General features: G+C 34.9%; 2 protein-coding genes across 2 annotated transcripts in view; one reads left to right on the top strand and one right to left on the bottom strand.

Moving 5' to 3' along the window:
• LOC129948296 (elongation factor-like GTPase 1) overlaps positions 1-17,783 on the bottom strand; it is a 220,269-nt gene that overhangs the window by 183,653 nt on the left and 18,833 nt on the right. The window lies entirely within an intron of this gene.
• Positions 1-17,783, top strand: part of LOC129948297 (serine-rich adhesin for platelets) — an 85,363-nt gene that overhangs the window by 59,096 nt on the left and 8,484 nt on the right. The window contains exons 2-3 of the mRNA XM_056059250.1: positions 10,870-11,021; positions 11,262-11,340. Of these exons, the coding sequence (XP_055915225.1) occupies positions 10,870-11,021; positions 11,262-11,340 (231 nt within the window). The remainder of the gene's footprint in view (positions 1-10,869; positions 11,022-11,261; positions 11,341-17,783) is intronic.

Here is a 17,783-nt window from a genome sequence, read left to right as displayed (position 1 = left end):
TTTTTTACGCGTAAAACTCATGGTTTTACATTTGTCAACATTTAAAACAAGACGATTATTGTTGCACCATTTCCTAAATAATATTAAGTCTTCTTGCAAGAGAAGACTGTCAGATGCAGAGTTACTTAAAAATTTTAATGTCATCAGCATATATTCGGACAGACGAATTTTGTATGATCGAAACCAATTCATTTATAAATAAAAAAAAAATAGAATAGGACCAAGGTGACTACCCTGGGGGACACCATAATTCACAACAAATGAACTTGAAAACTCATTAAGAAATTTAAGAGAAGATCCAGTTTATGAAATAGTCGTAAAAACCTTCCTGTGATAGTTTTAAACGTTATGTTTTATGACACTGTTTGTCAAAGGCCTTGCTGAAATCAGTAAATATACAATTTACTTGTTCACGTTTTTCAAAAACATCTAAACAAAAAGACGTAAAGTAAAACAGATTAGTAACAGTGCTGCCACAAATAATTGAACTACAGTGAAAAGAGAGGACGCTACATACGATTGACTCAAACAGTTAAGGTATCACAGATAGTTTAACATGGGGTCGGTAGCTCATTATTTCGTCCTTAGGACCTTTTTTGTGTACTGGTATTATGAAGGAGCTCTTCCAGATAAAAGGAAACAGCGAGTGACTTAAAGACGTGTTAAAAAGGACACATAACGGGTGTGCTAAATACGCAGCACATTTCTTTAAAATGGATGATGGTACACCGACGGAACCAGGACTAAAACATTCGTCAGGTTGTAGGATACTATTAAAGACAGTATATTTTTACTTATAACGTAATTGATAGAATTTAAGTGGAGAAATTTGAAACAGTGGTAGATGTGTTAGGGAAACTAATAGTATAATGATCTAGAAAAGCATCTTTAAAGTAGTTTGCAAACATGCTCGCAATTATACTCGGCTCAATACTATTTGATGTCGAATCAGTTAGGGTACCCACACGCTTTCTTCTTACAATTAATGAATTTTTAAAAACTATAAGTATAATTTTTAAGCTTTAATTCTAGTTTTGGAATGTAGTCATCATATAGGATGTCAGAAAAGTCAGTGAAAAGTTGTTTTATTATAATGAACGTCCTATAATCATGATCAGTAAATCATTTGCTTTCATATTTTGAATGACAATTAAAATTATAATAAAACGTCTGAAGGTAAAAATGACATTATTGGATGGCTGGAAGAGTTCGATATGTTACAGAATTATAGAAAAAAAAAAACAATACTTAAAAAGAAATTGATTGGGTTTAATGGTAAAAATGGAACCATAAACATTAGGATAATAACTTTTATTAAAAACGTTGATAGAGCTAATTGGTTGGATTTTAAAAAGTAAGATCAAAATACTTTTGAATAAATGGAAAATTTTCATTTCTGAGCATACACTATAAATTGAGATTTAAAAAAAGGGGAATTTGAACACAAAATTATCTGACTTGGTAAGGACTTTAATAGTATTCATAACTGTGGGACATTAACTCACAGTAGTTCCTTTCTTTTTGAAAATGTTTTTTATTTGTAATACATTTTTCATAAAACATTTATGTCTAGCTCATCAATTTTCACTAAATACTAAGATTAGATAAAAGTTGACTGGTAGCAATAAAAAAAAACTAAAATCATGATCCTTGATTTCAAATACTAGATACTGACAATTACAGTCCTTAGAAAAAGGTTAATATCGAAATATTTTAAAACTCGGTTTTTTCGTAAGTTTAATTCTATTCTCGATAACATTTCCAATTCTAAGTAATCCATCTTAAAACTAATTATGTTCAAAACCCCAAAGGAAGTAGTATTCTTCAAAACTGCTATCTTCTAGTGTTTCCAGAAATTTCCATTAAATTTTCCATTTGGTTTAAACAAACTTAGATATCGACAAGATTCAAACTTTTTTTTTAAGTTTAAAAAAAAGTGCAACATAACTCCCCAGACTATCAGTAAGAGTAACAAATCTGTTTAGGAACATAATTTGTTTCCTCCAAATTACCTACAAAGCTTCATACCAAAAAACTAGTCCACTCATAACTTTGTTGGCTAAGACAGACGAAAGTGATATGCTCCAACTGCATCTATTTGGAAACAGATTTCTTCCGTTAATGGTCACCTCACCATTACACCAAAAGACCAGAAGCCTCTAATTCGTTTGACAATCCTTACTACAGCTTGTGAGAAGATCAATTGTGTTATGTTTTCTATTTTTTTAAATGACCACAAGAAACGATATGGTGCTACGTATTCCAATCAGATACTCGCCAATAACAAAGTTGGCTTTGTTTTACGACTCGGTGGTGACTTGGTTTGGTGCTCTTGGCTTTGACTTTGGCCTTTTGTATTTCAAATCGTGAATGACGAGCATTGTTCTTTGGGAATTGAAACAAAACAAAAAGACGAAGAAAAAATGAATCGTGGAAAAAACTTAGAAAAATTGAAAAAAAAGTAAGAAATAATAATAGAAAATTATTCGAACTTTATGGAGTCATGAATATTATTTTTTTGTCCAACAACAATGACGATGAAAACGACCAAGACACAACCATCATAAGCAACAATATGAAGATATGTAAGGTCGTGGAGGAAGAAAAGGAAAAAAGTGTTGTTTTTCACACTTTCACATCTTTTCGTGCCCGGTGCGGAAAGTCTTATTATATTATTATAAAGCTTCACCAGCATCACCATCATCATGAGCCATGCCCCTTTATATCTTTTACGTCCTGAGAACTAGGTCTTTTTTGTTATAAGGCATCATCTTTACCATGGTTAATAGAAAAATATAGACTCTGCGGTGCATGCAACTTCAAAGAAAAAAAGGTAAAAATCTACAGAGATACGATGATATTCGAAATACAACAACAACAACAAAAGATGAAAAAACGAAATAAAATGAAACGATAAAGAAAATAGAATGTAATTGCATTTGATATTCATTTCCGCAGTCCATCTTAACTTAACTTAACTTAACTTAACTTCAGCTCAAGTCTAGCACAATTCAAATCAAAATTGATGTGGGGTTTTCAAGATTTTCAAGTGAAAAAGAGGCAACATTAAAGATCGGACCCCTCTCGACCAAGTCCAAGTTCAAGAGTCCAACTTTATAAAAAAAAACGCATCATGTACTCACAAAATTGACGGGTTAGTTTCGTTTGTGATTAGTTGGAATTTACCGATGATGCACAACACCAACGATTAACTACTTTGTTGAAGTTGAAGGTTTTCTTGCACAACAGGTGCATGGTATTTATCCATCTCCATAGAGCTAGACAAGCAAAGTCATCTATGGGTATATTTATACTATATAGGAACACAAGAACAGGGATTAAACTAATTGTTAGATTTAAAATTACAGGTCTATACTCGTAGTATGATGAGATAGGAATTTAAGGTGGAATTAATGTTGGTAGTTTGTCTAACAAGACTACGAAGTAAACCTACCTATGTGGAAAGAATGATTAGATATTAAGTCAAATCAACTCAGACGTAACAGAAATTTTTCAAAGTTTATGTTTGAACATGGAATGAGACTTTAAACTGTCAAAAGTATCAGTTTACACTCGAAAACTAGAACCAACAAAGAGTAATAGCGATAAATTTCCAGAATGACGTCTTAAATACTGACTAACTACAGGAAAAGTTATTATTATTATTTTTGAAGCTTTTTAGGGTTCTGTTAAGTGGTGGAAACACTATTTTAACTGGCCACTATTTTTTCAGCTATCAAATGATTTATTTTTGTTTGGTTTGGTACTTCAACTGACAGACGCCTGAAAAAGACTTCCAAATTCTTGATTCTGTTCGAAATACGTTTCGCGTACTACGTCTATTTTACGGTCAATCATCTATCAGAGGACCACGTTTACTTTTAATAATAATACGCACCAACAAACAGGTCGTACAGGGTGTATAGAAGAAGTCATTGCTTCTGGTAGAGCACAGCGTAGAAGAAGACTCGAATGAATATTCATCCACTCTATTGGTCTTTAATTGAACAATCATTATATTAGGAACTATGGTTTCAACGAGACGGCTCAACATATCTGAAAAAGTGTTCTTCAACGCGGGCAAAACCACTGAGTAAGCTTTTTCATCTGTCCTACTATTCAGGTCTCGTTCCGAGCGGATAGAAAACTGCATTTTTCCAGCCCATACCCAAAAAATGCGAATCTTCCTCACCCTCTAATTACCGACCGATTGCACTTACGTCTCTTCTTTCCAAGGTCATGGAAATGCTGACTAATTACATTCAAGAAATATTTTGAAGGTCTAAAGCTTCTTAATGACCGTCAGTACGGCTTTCGAAGCAATAGGTCCACTGGTAATCTCATGGTTCATCATACCGAACAGTGGTGGAGCAAACCATTACATAGCTTTGGAGAAAGTAAGATTATTGCACTTGATATTTCTAAAGCTCTCTTATCGAAAATGTGTACTTTCGGTTTTCATGAATCCCTTTTTCAGTGGAATAGTAATTACCTTTTGAATCGTTCAATACAAGTAGTTTTGGATGGCTTCAAGTCTGAAAACCACTAAATAAATGCTGGTGTACCCCAGGGCTCTGTTCTATCTCCAACATTTTTTCTCAATTTTATTAATTATCTCCTGTCTGCAACTTCTTATCCAATACATTATTTCGCTGACGATAGTTACTTACTTACTTAAGGTGGCGCTACAGCCCTATGTGAGCGTGTGCCTAACCCAACAAAATTCTCCATCTAGCTCGGTCCCTAGCTAGATGTCTCCAGTTTCGCGCTACAAGTTGGGTGAGGTCACTTTCCGCTTGTGCACGCCACCTGATTCAAGGTCTTTTTCTATTGCGCTGTCCTGTGGATGTGGATTTAAAGACTTTCCGGGCCGGAGCATTGGTTTACATGCGCTCTACGTGACCAAGCCATCTTAGTCGTTGGACTTCTACCCTTCTGGCTAAGTCTACGTCGCTGTACAGCCCGTACAGCTCGTCATTCCATCTTCCCTCCAATCCTCTTCGATGCATTCGGGACCGTAGATCACACAAAGAACTTTTCTCTCGAACCGACCCAAGGTGCTTTCATCCGCTTTTGTCATAGTCCATGTTTCTGCACTGTATAGCAGTTTTCTAAGCCCAAAGAAACAGCGGTAAGCATGAGTTATTCTGCATTTGATCTCAGCGCTGGCGCTGATTTCTGCGTTTACAGCAGAGCCTAGGTAGACGAAGTCCTTGACTAAGACGTCGGTGTTGCATGTCCTTTCTTGACGACAGCATGTACTTTGTTTTGCCCTTATTAACCGTTAAACCCATTTTTGCCCCCTCTGCCTCAATACTCACAAGAGCCACATTGACATCACGCTGAGTTCTTCCGATTATGTACGTCATCAGCATATGCTAGAAATTGGACAGACTTTTGAAAGATATTGCTTCTAGTGTTGATGTGTAAGCTCTGCACTATTCTTTCAAGCACGATGTTAAAAAACTCGTCTAAAACCTTTTTGAACATCAAAAGGTTCTGTTAAGTTATTTCAAACCTTTATGGAGCAGCGTGAATTCTCCATGGTCATCCTGCACAAACGGACGAGTTTGGCAAGGAATCCCAAAACTAGACATGACTCGTGCCTGTAGATGCTGTTATATGCGGTCTTAAAATCGATGAAAAGATTTTGGGTGTCGATTTGGAGTTCTTGGGTTTTTTCCAGGATCTGCCGTAATATGAATATTTGAGCGATGGGCTTTAGACGTTCGCATATTACGGAAGAGAAATGTTATAGGCTATGTTAAGAAGACTGATTCCTGTATAGTTCGTGCAGTTTAGATGGTCTTCTTTTTTTTAGGATCGGGCAAACAATACTAAGGTTCCATTTATCGGGCATGCTTTCTTCCGACCATATCTTACAGATAAGTTGGTGTATGCTCCTAACCAACTTATCTCCAACTGCTTTAAAGAGCTCGGCATTCAAGCCATCTACTCCAGCAGCTTTAATATCTTTTTTCCCGGCCCATCCCATCGTATTTCCTGGATGGAGGTGATGTCTGCTTTATAGCAGTCTAGGGACTCCGCTAATTCTTCGGCCACACGTGGTCTGATAAGGGACCTAAAATTCCACGTGCTTATTCGAACTTCAGTGTCCTTAATTCGTTTGTGTAGGTTGTCAACAGTAAATCCGTCCGTATCGGAGGCTTGTTGGTGCTTCGCAACTATGATGTTTTTACGTGGCCAGGACGTCACCCCCGACGGCACAACCCTCAACCTGGAGAGCCAGATCCTTAGTATAACTCCAAGGACAGGGGCCCGGATAAAACCGCTTATTATAGACCTGGGCTTCAAATAAGTCGTAGAAGCCCTTTTAGGTGTTCACTTAGTAGTTCAATATTACTGGAACTGTAGACGCTAACGTTGATGCCATCTCGAGAACTCGTCAGCTGACGTCTGGATGTGCCTTAGTGGAAACACCTCTCCCCCCCCTCTCTCGTTTGCTGCCTCACTTTTAGATTTTCATATTCGTTTTTAGAAACACATCGCTCTTTTTAAATTCCGACCTAAACAGCATTTTACAATGGGGAATAAAAACTGCGTGGAATTTAATGCTTCGAAAACCCAATGCTGTCTTGTATCATTAAGGCGACACATATCCCCTTAAACAGTTCAACCGTAATACTCACGCATCTAGGGATGCTCATCAGCATACCCTCGAGTCCAACTTTGGCCGTACTATCAAGTACAGAGATTCGTTCTTTAGCCGTACTACGCGAATGTGGAATGCCTTACTACACTCTGTTTTTCAAAGTCATTGCAATATTCAAGAATTCAAAACCAATGTGCACGGACATCACCTTTCAAACCCTCTCTCCTCTTCATAGGGCTCACACTGTGCGTCTGTATAATAAGGGTAGTAAAATTTCCTTGAGTGTGCGCATATTATAAGAAAAAGAAACAGCTCATGCCGGACCTTTTGACAGCTAGTGTTTTGACGCTTTAAATTTCACTGATCATCTATCCAATTTATTTGTTCAACTTGAAATTGAAGAATATTGATACTTTACTATTCATTCAAGTTCAAGATACCTGGTGGTATTTTTAAAAATTAGCCTAATTATTACACCAACACTTTTTGAAGCATTTGGAGCTTTAGAGTATTTATTAATCTTTTTTATTTTTTCTAAAAGATTTCTTGGTATCTAGAAATATAATTGTATTGAGAGCATCACAAGAAAACATTCCACAAATAAATTTTAAGATAGTATTAGATGGCGCCCAACGTGAAACTAAAATTTTATATAAATGGAATTAAAGCCTTATATGTTCTAAACCGTATGAGCTTCAATTCAATTTATTTGAAATTTAAGTATGCGTCAACTTTCATCAACGGTACACCACAATTCATACATTAAATTAATTTCCAGACTAGAAAATCATTTTTCTTTTCACTTGTTCTTAAATGTCTCACAATGTTGTAAGTTTGTCACCTTTTCTTTTTTATGAGCTTATTTAGTAAAATTGGTCTCATCAATATTTAGACACCTACCTATAATGATTTCTTCAACACTGTCATCTTCAAAACCTTTACAAAACATTTAAATAAAATTACACTCTTTAATGTGAGGAAATATTCTTTACAATTGTTATAAAAGACTTAAAACGAAAGCGAAAACTTCAAGAGAAATAAAAATTCGCCTAGGGCGGCACTAAGCCGTTTAAATCATCGACAAAAAGTATAAATAAAGTATTTTTTTCTTAAACGAATAATTTGGTGTAATGACATTGTAAATATGGGTATGTTGGTTTCAGTACTCATGAAACTGAAAGTTTTTGTTTCTTTCTGGATAATTTGATAGGCGTTACGCTTGAAATATATCGTTTAACAAGAAAGGCTTTGTATAAATGAGGCAATTTTATTGTTTCGCTTTTGTTTTTTTTTGTATGTTTGAAAATTGTGGTTGTAAGTTACTTTTATTTTAAAAAAATGTATGTATAACATTAGTTTGACTTTATATTAGAATAGGAATTTTAGTTTTTGAATCAAAAGGGGTTCTTTTTTAAACTTTATGTATTTTAAAAAAAAGCATGTAATCCAACTCACCAAGAAACACACTTTTCTCAAAAAAATGCCAAAATGTTCAAAAAGAATAAAAAAGTATTTAAAGGGTGATTTTTGAGCTTTTATCTTTTTGGCAACACTGGTTTAAACAGCTGACGCACTTTTCGTGTTTTGTTTCACTGTCAAATATCTTCAGTTTGGTCTATAATTTAACAATGTTTCGTCTTACAAACGAACAACGCTCGCAAATTATTGAGTTTTATTATCAAAATGCGTGCTCTGTTAAGAAAGTTCATCGAGCGGTTCTTTACCGAAAAATTGTGTTCAGCGATAGGTACGTAATCTGTAAGATATGGTCGGAAGAAAGCATGCCCGATGGATGGAACCTCAGTATTGTTTGCCCGATCCTAAAAAAAGGAGACCCTCTAAACTGCACCAACTATAAAGGAATCAGTCTACTTAACATCGCCTATAAAATCTTCTCTGCCGTAATATGTGAACGTCTAAAGCCCATCGTCAACAACCTGATAGGTCCTTATCAGTGTGGTTTTAGACCAGGAAAGTCCACAGTTGATCAAATATTCACATTAAGGCTGATCCTGGAAAAAAAAAACAAAAACACCAAATCGACACCCACCATCTTTTCATCGATTTCAAGGCCTCATATGACAGCATCTACGGGGACGAGCTGTATAGAGCCATATCTAGTTTTGGCATCCCTGTCATACTCGTCTGTTTATGCAGGATGACCATGGAGAATTAACGCTGCTCCATAAAGGTTGGAAACAACTTAACAGAACCTTTCGATGTCGAAAAAGGTTCTAGACAAGGTCATGCGCTGTCTGTTTTTAACATCGTGCTCGAAAGAATAGCGCAGAGCTCACACGTCAACACTAGAGGTACTATCTTTCAAAAGTCTGTCCAATTACTAGCATATGCTGATGACATTGACATAATCGGAAGAATTTAGCGTGATGTCAATGGGACTTTTGTGAGTATTGAGGCAGAGGCGGCAAAAATGGGTTTAACGGTTAATGAGTGCAAAACGAAGTACATGCTGTCGTCTAGAAAGGACATACAACACCGACGTTTTGGTCAAAACATCACAATCGACAGACGTAATTTTGAGGTAGTCAAGGACTTCGTCTACCTAGGCTCCGCTGTAAACGCAGAAAACAACACCAGCGCTGAGATCAAACGCTGAATGACTCTTGCTAACCGCTATTTCTTTGGACTAAAAAAGCAATTGAGTGGTAAAGTCCTCTCTCGAGGGACCAAAGCGTTGCTATATAAGACCCTTATCACCTTCGTCCTGCTATACGGTGCAGAAGCATGAACTATGACAAAAGCGGATAAAAGCACCTTGGGTCGCTTCGAGAGATAAGTTCTTTCTGTGATCTACGGTTCCGTATGCATCGAAGGGGAGTGGAGGAGAAGATCGAACTACGAGCTGTACGGGCTGTACAGCAACGAAGACTTAGCCAGAAAGGTAAAATTCCAACGACTAAGATGGCTGGGTCACGTAGAGCGCATGGATACCAATGCCCCGGAAAGTCTTCGAATCCACACCCACAGGACAGCGCAGTAGAGGAAGACCGCGGATCAGGTGGCGCTCACAAGTGGAAGATGACCTCACCCAACTTGGAGCGCGAAACTGGAGAAATCTAGCTAGGGACCGAGCTAGATGGAGAAGTTTGTTGGGTGAGGCCCTAGTTCACACAGGACTGTAGCGCCACCATAAGTAACTAAGTAAGATAGGTACGTAAATAACAAGAATTGTTGATTTTTGAGTGAATATCAGGCAGAAGCATTTCAAAAGCTACCAATGCATCCAGAAAAAGTCACAGTTTGGAGCGGTTTATGGGCTGGTTAAATCTTTGGACCGTACCTCTTCAAAGATAATGCGATTGAACGCCTTTGGACTATTATAATGACAGTACTATCAGTTTTTTTTTTTGAACAAAAAGTTTCCTACAGCTTTTAAAAAATCACCCTTTATTACAAAATGCTTCAATAATAAGTGACGCTTAGAATAATTTTACTCGATATGAATTAGTTTTCGTTACTTGAGGTGATATGTATTTTCTTGTCGCTTAAGTACCATCAACTTTCCTCCTTGGAAAATTTTGAAAGTTAAAGAAAACAAATTCACAATAGTCACAAATTGAATCCAATTTGACAGAACTTTAGAATAAAATTGAAACAAATTTTCAGTTACCATCAGAAATCACTCTATTTGGTTTACATCTATTGAAAAGCTTATGCCATTTTTTATTTGGTGTTACCTTTTCGTAAATGTTTAAGTATTTAGGTGCAAAATGTTATTTAAACAAGTTGTTAAGAAGACTTTTAGAGCCGTAATTACATCTATCGCCATTTTTAATTTTTTTGACAGACGGAAATTTTGCTGTCATTGCCTGCTATAATATGGAGAGTCTTAAATCTATTCGTGAACTTTGTAACTCTTTAACTCTTAACCACAAGCTGCTTGTAAAAAATGTTGCCAATTCAGGTATTTTCAGCAAAACACTCAAATATTTGATCAGAAACAAATTCGTGATATGTACTTCCTTTTTGGAATACTTCCCGATCCATGCACGAAACCATGTCCTTAACACATTCCATTGTCCATTATCACGTGCAATAACAATTACTCTAAAGCCCTCTGTCCTCTGCTGCTGTGCTCTTCGGCTCGGTCTATGACCCTATGAGAGAGGATAATACAATATTGCTTCTGTCTTTATAACCATACCATACATTAAATGTTAACCTTTACAAACTATAGAAAGATACAATATAAAACAATTCTTAACGACATCCATTTTTTTGTTTTTTGTTTTTAGAAAACTTCAGCGACAGCAAAGCCAACGAAATACCATTACTATCCACATAACCAACATATCTATTTGCTACCAGAGTGCGCTATTCAACAAGTTTGCAATGCAGTTTACGTACGACTTAACTACACTCAACCACTCTGCGCATGCCCATCAAGGTAATTTTAAGACTTTTTCTTAACCACGAAATAATATATCCTCCCAAAGTTCCAAAGTCCCAAAGTTTCAATGTAGCAGAGGATCGAGGAAGATGATGTTGTATGGTTAAACCATCTATGTACATAGAGAGGTTCATGAGCTTCAACTATAAGCCATAGCCAAATTCACTTCCTGCCTTCTCTGCAGCATCACACAACAAGTTCAAGAAATTAATGTGAGCCAAATCGATTGTTTTACAGGTACCGGGATCCATGTTCGGCCAGTTTGAACGAGGACGATCAGCATACAACGAAATTGGTCGGCGATGGAAAGAAGAAGGTAAGTCTATTCCTTAAACAACCACTAAAAAGAAATACATAATTGCCCCGAAATGGGCAGTTAGTGTGCACTTGTGCGATCACTTTATACAGCTATAGGGTAATTGCATCTCTCTACATGACCAGTGGTGGTTAGAAATCTGAGCTCTAGCGTGCTGCGCTTGAGCCTGCGCTGCTGGCAGATAGTCATGTTCTTTTTTGACAAAACAACAACAGCAACCAAACAAAAAAAAACTCTTTTTGGGCTAAAACACATTTCCATTAACATTTCCACGATCGACCAGACCAGGCCAGTCCAGGGCAACAAGGATACAGGTTCTTCCTCTCTGGATGATGATGGTCGAGATGAGGTTGTGGTCTCCTCACATGCAAAATCCGATTACCAGATGGGGACAACGATGATGGTCGACGACGATGCGACGCGATCGAAGTTAAACAACCAATCGATTGGATTACAGCTAAATCATATACCTTCACGTAGAGTTGTATATACTCATGGCCAAGACCAAGACGCGGTGCCATCGCACCTTCTCCGATTGGATACAATGATTTAAGAAACAATCAATTTACAGGTGTTAATTGAGATAACCGTTTGGTTGGAATGAAATTGGGTGGAAAAGTTCAAAACAATCTTGAACAGCACATTTTATAATGAGGACATGAGAGCGGAGTGGGATTGGGATTAAGTGGGGAGAAGCGAAAAGCAGGGAAGGGACACTACGTCGTCGTTGGGGCCGGAAGACTTAAGTTTCTGAAGATATCATCAACTTTGAGAATTTATGTGTGTTATGTTGTGTGGTTGTCAGATTGCGGTGTGATGTTAATAAAGTGAACAAAATTTGTATCTACATAAATTTGTATATCTATTTGTGTTGTGTGTGAGAAAATTTTCTAACAAATAATTCTAGGTTTTGATTCGGTCTTTTGGTTTCGAAGATGAAATTAGTAAAAACATAAAAACTGGATAATGAAAATCGTTCTGAAAGTGATTTTTAAATTTCACTTGATTACATTCATTAAACAAATAGGTCGGTCAATGTATGGTTCTTTTTTTAAGGTTGAATTGCACTTCATAGAATTATGTGCATAGTGAGTTAGGTTAAGAGCTTTGTGGTTTTTGTGATTGTAGGTTGTTGGGATTTTTGAGAAGGCAGGTACAAGAGTGCGATGTGGGAAGTAGGTTTTATTGATGATTTATTGTTTGTGAACAGTGGCATAGGTCTGGTTTTAAACTATGGTAATATTATTAAGCGGATAATGATTAGAAAAGTGAAATGAAACAAGACAACAATTTAACAATTCTAAGCTTTATATGTTTTTCCGTTGATAAATTCAGATTTCTATTTTCAATTGTGTATCACCGCTTGAAATAAAAATTTTAACTGAATTTATATTGACAGTCGAGCTAATTTTGTGTATCTACAAATTTTATTTAAATGATTTTTTTTACTGGGAAAATAAATCAATCTTTCTTTTATTTTAGGTTTGTCAAAACATTTAAAATAAAAATAACTTTTTAATAAATATCGCTATTTCTTTTCAAGATACTTGAGTCAAAAAAATATTTTAGCAACTTTTAGCAGTTTATGGTTCATAATTTAAGAACAAGTGGAGACATCGACTTTTAATAAATGTTGTTTAACAGATAGTAACATCAAAAGATGCGGTTATAACTTTGAATTAAAAAAAAAGTGGAAACTTTGGTTGACCCTAAATATCACACGAACTTATAAGGCTAGTGACTTAAGTGGTTAAAAATTGATTTTCAAACATCTTGCCAACAATTTAAAATATTGCCTTTATGAAAAATATGGTTTTTTTCAAGTTTTGGTAAAATTAGTAGAAAAATCCAATTGATAGTTATTAAAAAATAAGAATCAAAAAAAAATACTATACGCAAAATTGGTCAAAAGTGAAGTTTGATTCGAATATTTCAAGAACAGATGAAAATATTGATTTCAAAATTATTCCATTTTATGCTAAGTGGTGTTGTTAACGTAAGATAGTATTGTTGGAAAAATCCATTCGGTATTTTTTTTAAATAAAAACTTAAAAAAATTGCTGCCAAAATTGCATGCAACAGCCTATTTAGGATTATAATTATAATAAGTCACTTAACAACTGACAAAATGGCTGCCCAAATGGTATTGCCAACTTAAAGTTCTATAACTCTAAAAAAATAAAACTCTACATTATTGTTAACTTCCCATAGGAAGTTATAGTAATAGGTCTGATTTATCGAATTGAAAATTTCAGACCCCTCTTTAGCCCACTGGGCCCAGGCCCAGGGCCCCGCAATCACCAGGGGCCCCCACATTGCTAAAACATTATTTAACCTCTATTGGTCTATTTTCAAGAAAAAAAAAAAATATTTCGATACAATTTTAGATGCATAATGAATGATCAGAATTCGTACTTTACTTGCTGAACAATTTAAATCACATTCCCTGCGAAATTATATGTACATATGTGGATCCGAGAAAAGGAAGAAATCTAAACAACAGAAAGAATTAATTGAAAAATTACCAAAACTGACATCGTATTTCACTTCAATTGCAGGAGAAACGTCTGCAAGTAATTAATAATCAATACATTAATCCCTGCACTTATCTACACCTTACTGAAAAAGGGACTTACAAAGTAAAAAAATGGTTTCCCATTATGATTTCATGAATAAAATTCGGCATTACCAATGAACATAGAATCTATAACAATTTCCCATAGTAATTGCACATTTTAGACAAATAGGCTTTCCATTAAATTTTTCAGCAAAAAAGTGCCGTGGATTTAACGGACTGTGGACACAGACATGAAATCTCAATTAATGCAGCTACAATGCAAATTATAATTATAATACAAGGAACATTTTCATTTATGAATAACAAACATCATTGTATTCGTATGTGTTATTGTGAGTTTCACTTTTATAGATTTCCGTCCAGAATATATGTCAAATTACATATAAAATTAATATTTCGTCATTATTTATTTAATTCGGAATTAGCTATTCTATTATGATTCAGGAATTTCTAATGATACACCAATTTATGATGTTAGTTTGTATGGAAATTCCGAACAGAGCTGCTCTTAATAAAACAAAGCAAGCAACGTATAAAAACGATCTCTTAATTTTTACCTATTCATTGATTATTTTCAAAATCCAGTTTTACACAAAAATTTCAATGCGCTTTGATGCCTAGTGTCCAAACTTAGCTTCCAATTAACGAACATAGATCTGATTATTTAGCAAAAACCATACTGAAGTTTTTGGAGGATCATGACGTTTTGATAACAGATTGATAACAGATTTCGGGAGGGTTTTCTGGTCTGCAGGCAAGAATAAAAGAAAAATGTAAATTTGCCACTTTTGCACCATATGCAGGGCACTCATTAAACTTGGTAGGAGTGCATGCCGCTGGGTGTGTCTTAGAAGAAACCAAATTCTTTGACATTATTCAAAAATTGCATAACTTCTTTTAGGTATCTTCTCATCGATGGAGTGTGTTGACTGCTCATTTAGGTCCAAAAAAAGTTTTAAAAAGTCTTTCTCAAACAAGATGATCGGCGCGAGCTGATGCAGTAAGCGCCTTACATAAAGGTCATCAAGAAATTGAAGAAGCTTTGATGTCTACAGCGAACGATTTAGGAGAGGCACGAGAGGCCAGAGACGAAGCATTTAGTCTTCGCAAAAAAATGTGCAAGCTTGAATTTACCATACTTACAGAACTTTCTAACTCTTAATGCAAATAATTAATAAAACAAGTACTTTACTTCAAAACCAAAATATTACCCTGGATGTTGCAATAAATTTGCTGAGTGCAATAGATGAATCTATAATTGGACTCAGGGACCATTTTGATAACTTTGATTCATCAGCCAGACAAAAAACCCGGATTCCGAATATAAGGACCTTTCTGAAAGGATGAAGTGCAGAAGCACACGCCATACTTTTTTTGACGGCTCTGGACCTTCAGTAATTCTGACTGGGAAAGAAAGATTTAAAATTGAAACCCTTCTTCCCATTGTCGACACACTAAGCGTTCATTTAAAACATACGAAGATTGGCCAACGATTAAAAATCTGAATTCAGAAGAATTAAAGAGAAGTGCAAATCTTTTGCTAAATTTTACACCGAAGATGTGTACGGAGATGAACTACATGCTGAATGCCTGTATTTAAAAGACTTCTTGAAAATTAGTTGACACAAAAATGAAAAAACTGACAACATTGTAGAGCTTTATATTTTTTTAAAAACTAATGAAATTGATATGAATTTTCAAATGTTGAAATTACACTAAAAATTTTCTTCAGTTGACCAATTGCAGTGTGGAAGGTTCCCTCTCTAAATTAAAAAGAATCAAAAACGAACTCAGAGCTACAATGATTCAAGAAAGATTGACATGCTTGTCGCTGATGTCAAGAAAGCGACATCCTCAGAAACAGAGATTTTAAAGATGTAATCAATGATTTTGCTATTTTTAAATCAAGAAAAAGACCCCTTCATTAAATTTTGTTTATTTTATTTTGAATTTTTTTATGAAATATTTATTTTTATTTTGTTTATGTTTTAAATGCTGCAATAACTAATTATTTTTTCTGTATGCCTTTATTACATAACATAACATTTTTATATAATCATAAAGGGGCCCCATTTTCGAACCAGGGCACCCAAAAGGGTAAAGACGGCCCTGGAAAAATTTGACATTTTACGACGTTTCAAGGTCCCTAGAGTCAAAATAAAAGATGGTATTTCATTTAACAACAGTAATGAATTCATTTCGATTACAAAAATTAACTTCTTTGAGTAAAAAATTAAAGTGATTCCAAAGTAAATACTGAATAGAAGCGTTGTACTTGTCCGAAAATTATCCATTTCATTGAAGTGCATTTTTTGTTTTGGCATTGGTGACCATTCACAGTTTTCAAATGCGCAAATGATTTTGGTCCTCGTACATTTACAAATAAAAACATTCATCATTTCTAGGATGAACAGTGTACATGCGACCTAGCTTATCAGTCGAAGACACCTGTGGCCAATCTGGAACTGAGGTTCCTTGTTTGACACGTTGGAATTTCTTTGTTGATTGATTCAAGTGTAATACTTGGGCATTTAATTTCAATTTCAACATGCATCAGCGTCGCGTCGCTGCGAATGGATCTGCTGCACGCATTGCAAAGAAGCTAGTCAATGTTGTCGATGGTGGCCTATCAGCTCGTTGTGCAGCATTAGCCTCAGTGAAGTAAACTCTTTGTCCATCTTCCAAATGCACTGCTAAATGTACAACTAAGTAAGTAAGGTTTAGTTAAGAATATAGGGCCCTTAAAACGTCAAAAAATTAAAAAAAAATCAATTCCACTAATCGGAACTTTTACAATAGCTTTCTATGGAAAGCTAAACGGAGTTTACCGCCTTTCTGTTGAAATTTTTCCTGAATTTTGTCTGCTATAAACCTCACGGAGCCCGAGACCTTTCCAGAGAATGCAAAACCGAGGAAATCGGTTTGTGCGTTCTATAGTTACAGCGTCAGGTCAGGAAGGAAAACCCGACTTATTTTTATACTACAGAAGATATAGTAAAATATAGAACAATATATTTTAGAAAAAAATCTAATGAACGGTTGTTTTAAAATTCAAAAAAAAAACTGAAAAATATATAATTGTCACCTCGACGATTTTAAGGACAAAAAATGATACAATTTTAAGAAAAAACGAGTTTACAGTTTTTTTTTAATACAAAATAAAAACATACAAAAATATTTCCAAAAGTTGGTAAAAATTGATTTTCGACTCAAATGTCTTTTCAAAAATTTGAGATCTTGGCTTAAAACTAGTTTTATTTTATACAAATATTGTTGTTAACATTTAGCAAAATGTTGAGAAATATTGAATAAGCAGTTTTTTGGCAATATAAAAATCTAAAAAAAAATTGGTTTTCGACGAAAGATCTCATTCACAAAAATAAATTTTGAAATTAACCATACTTTCTCTCACTTGCATTTTGTATTTTTTTATAATTATACAACTGGCAACTTTAATGACAAAACACGTAAGCCTACAAACCTTTTAAGCAAGACAAGTCAACAGAAGGGATGGGAAGTTATCAGTGTGAGTTGCATCCCAGCCTTTGTTAAAATTTAGAAATGACGTTCTTCTATAATAAACTTTATACGAAATGGGTTTGACTTTTATTTAAAGTCGATATCTTTACTCGTTTTTGAGATATAGTGGAAGTTAAAAGTGTATTTGAAACCGTTTTTTAATCAGTTTCAATTTTATAAAATTATAATACTACAAATTAAAAACCTTACAAATAATTTACTAATGTTTCATTAAATGCAAAGAAAAAGTCGATGCTTTGACAGATGCAAGTAAAAATACGGGGATCAACTCGATGGAAATAAAATTATCTTTTTAAAAATTTACGGACTCTCAAAATAATATTTT

Source organism: Eupeodes corollae, chromosome 2 (genome assembly GCF_945859685.1).
Source record: "Eupeodes corollae chromosome 2, idEupCoro1.1, whole genome shotgun sequence".
In the NCBI taxonomy this organism is placed as follows: domain Eukaryota; kingdom Metazoa; phylum Arthropoda; class Insecta; order Diptera; family Syrphidae; genus Eupeodes; species Eupeodes corollae.
This window is presented reverse-complemented; position numbering and strand designations above follow the sequence as displayed.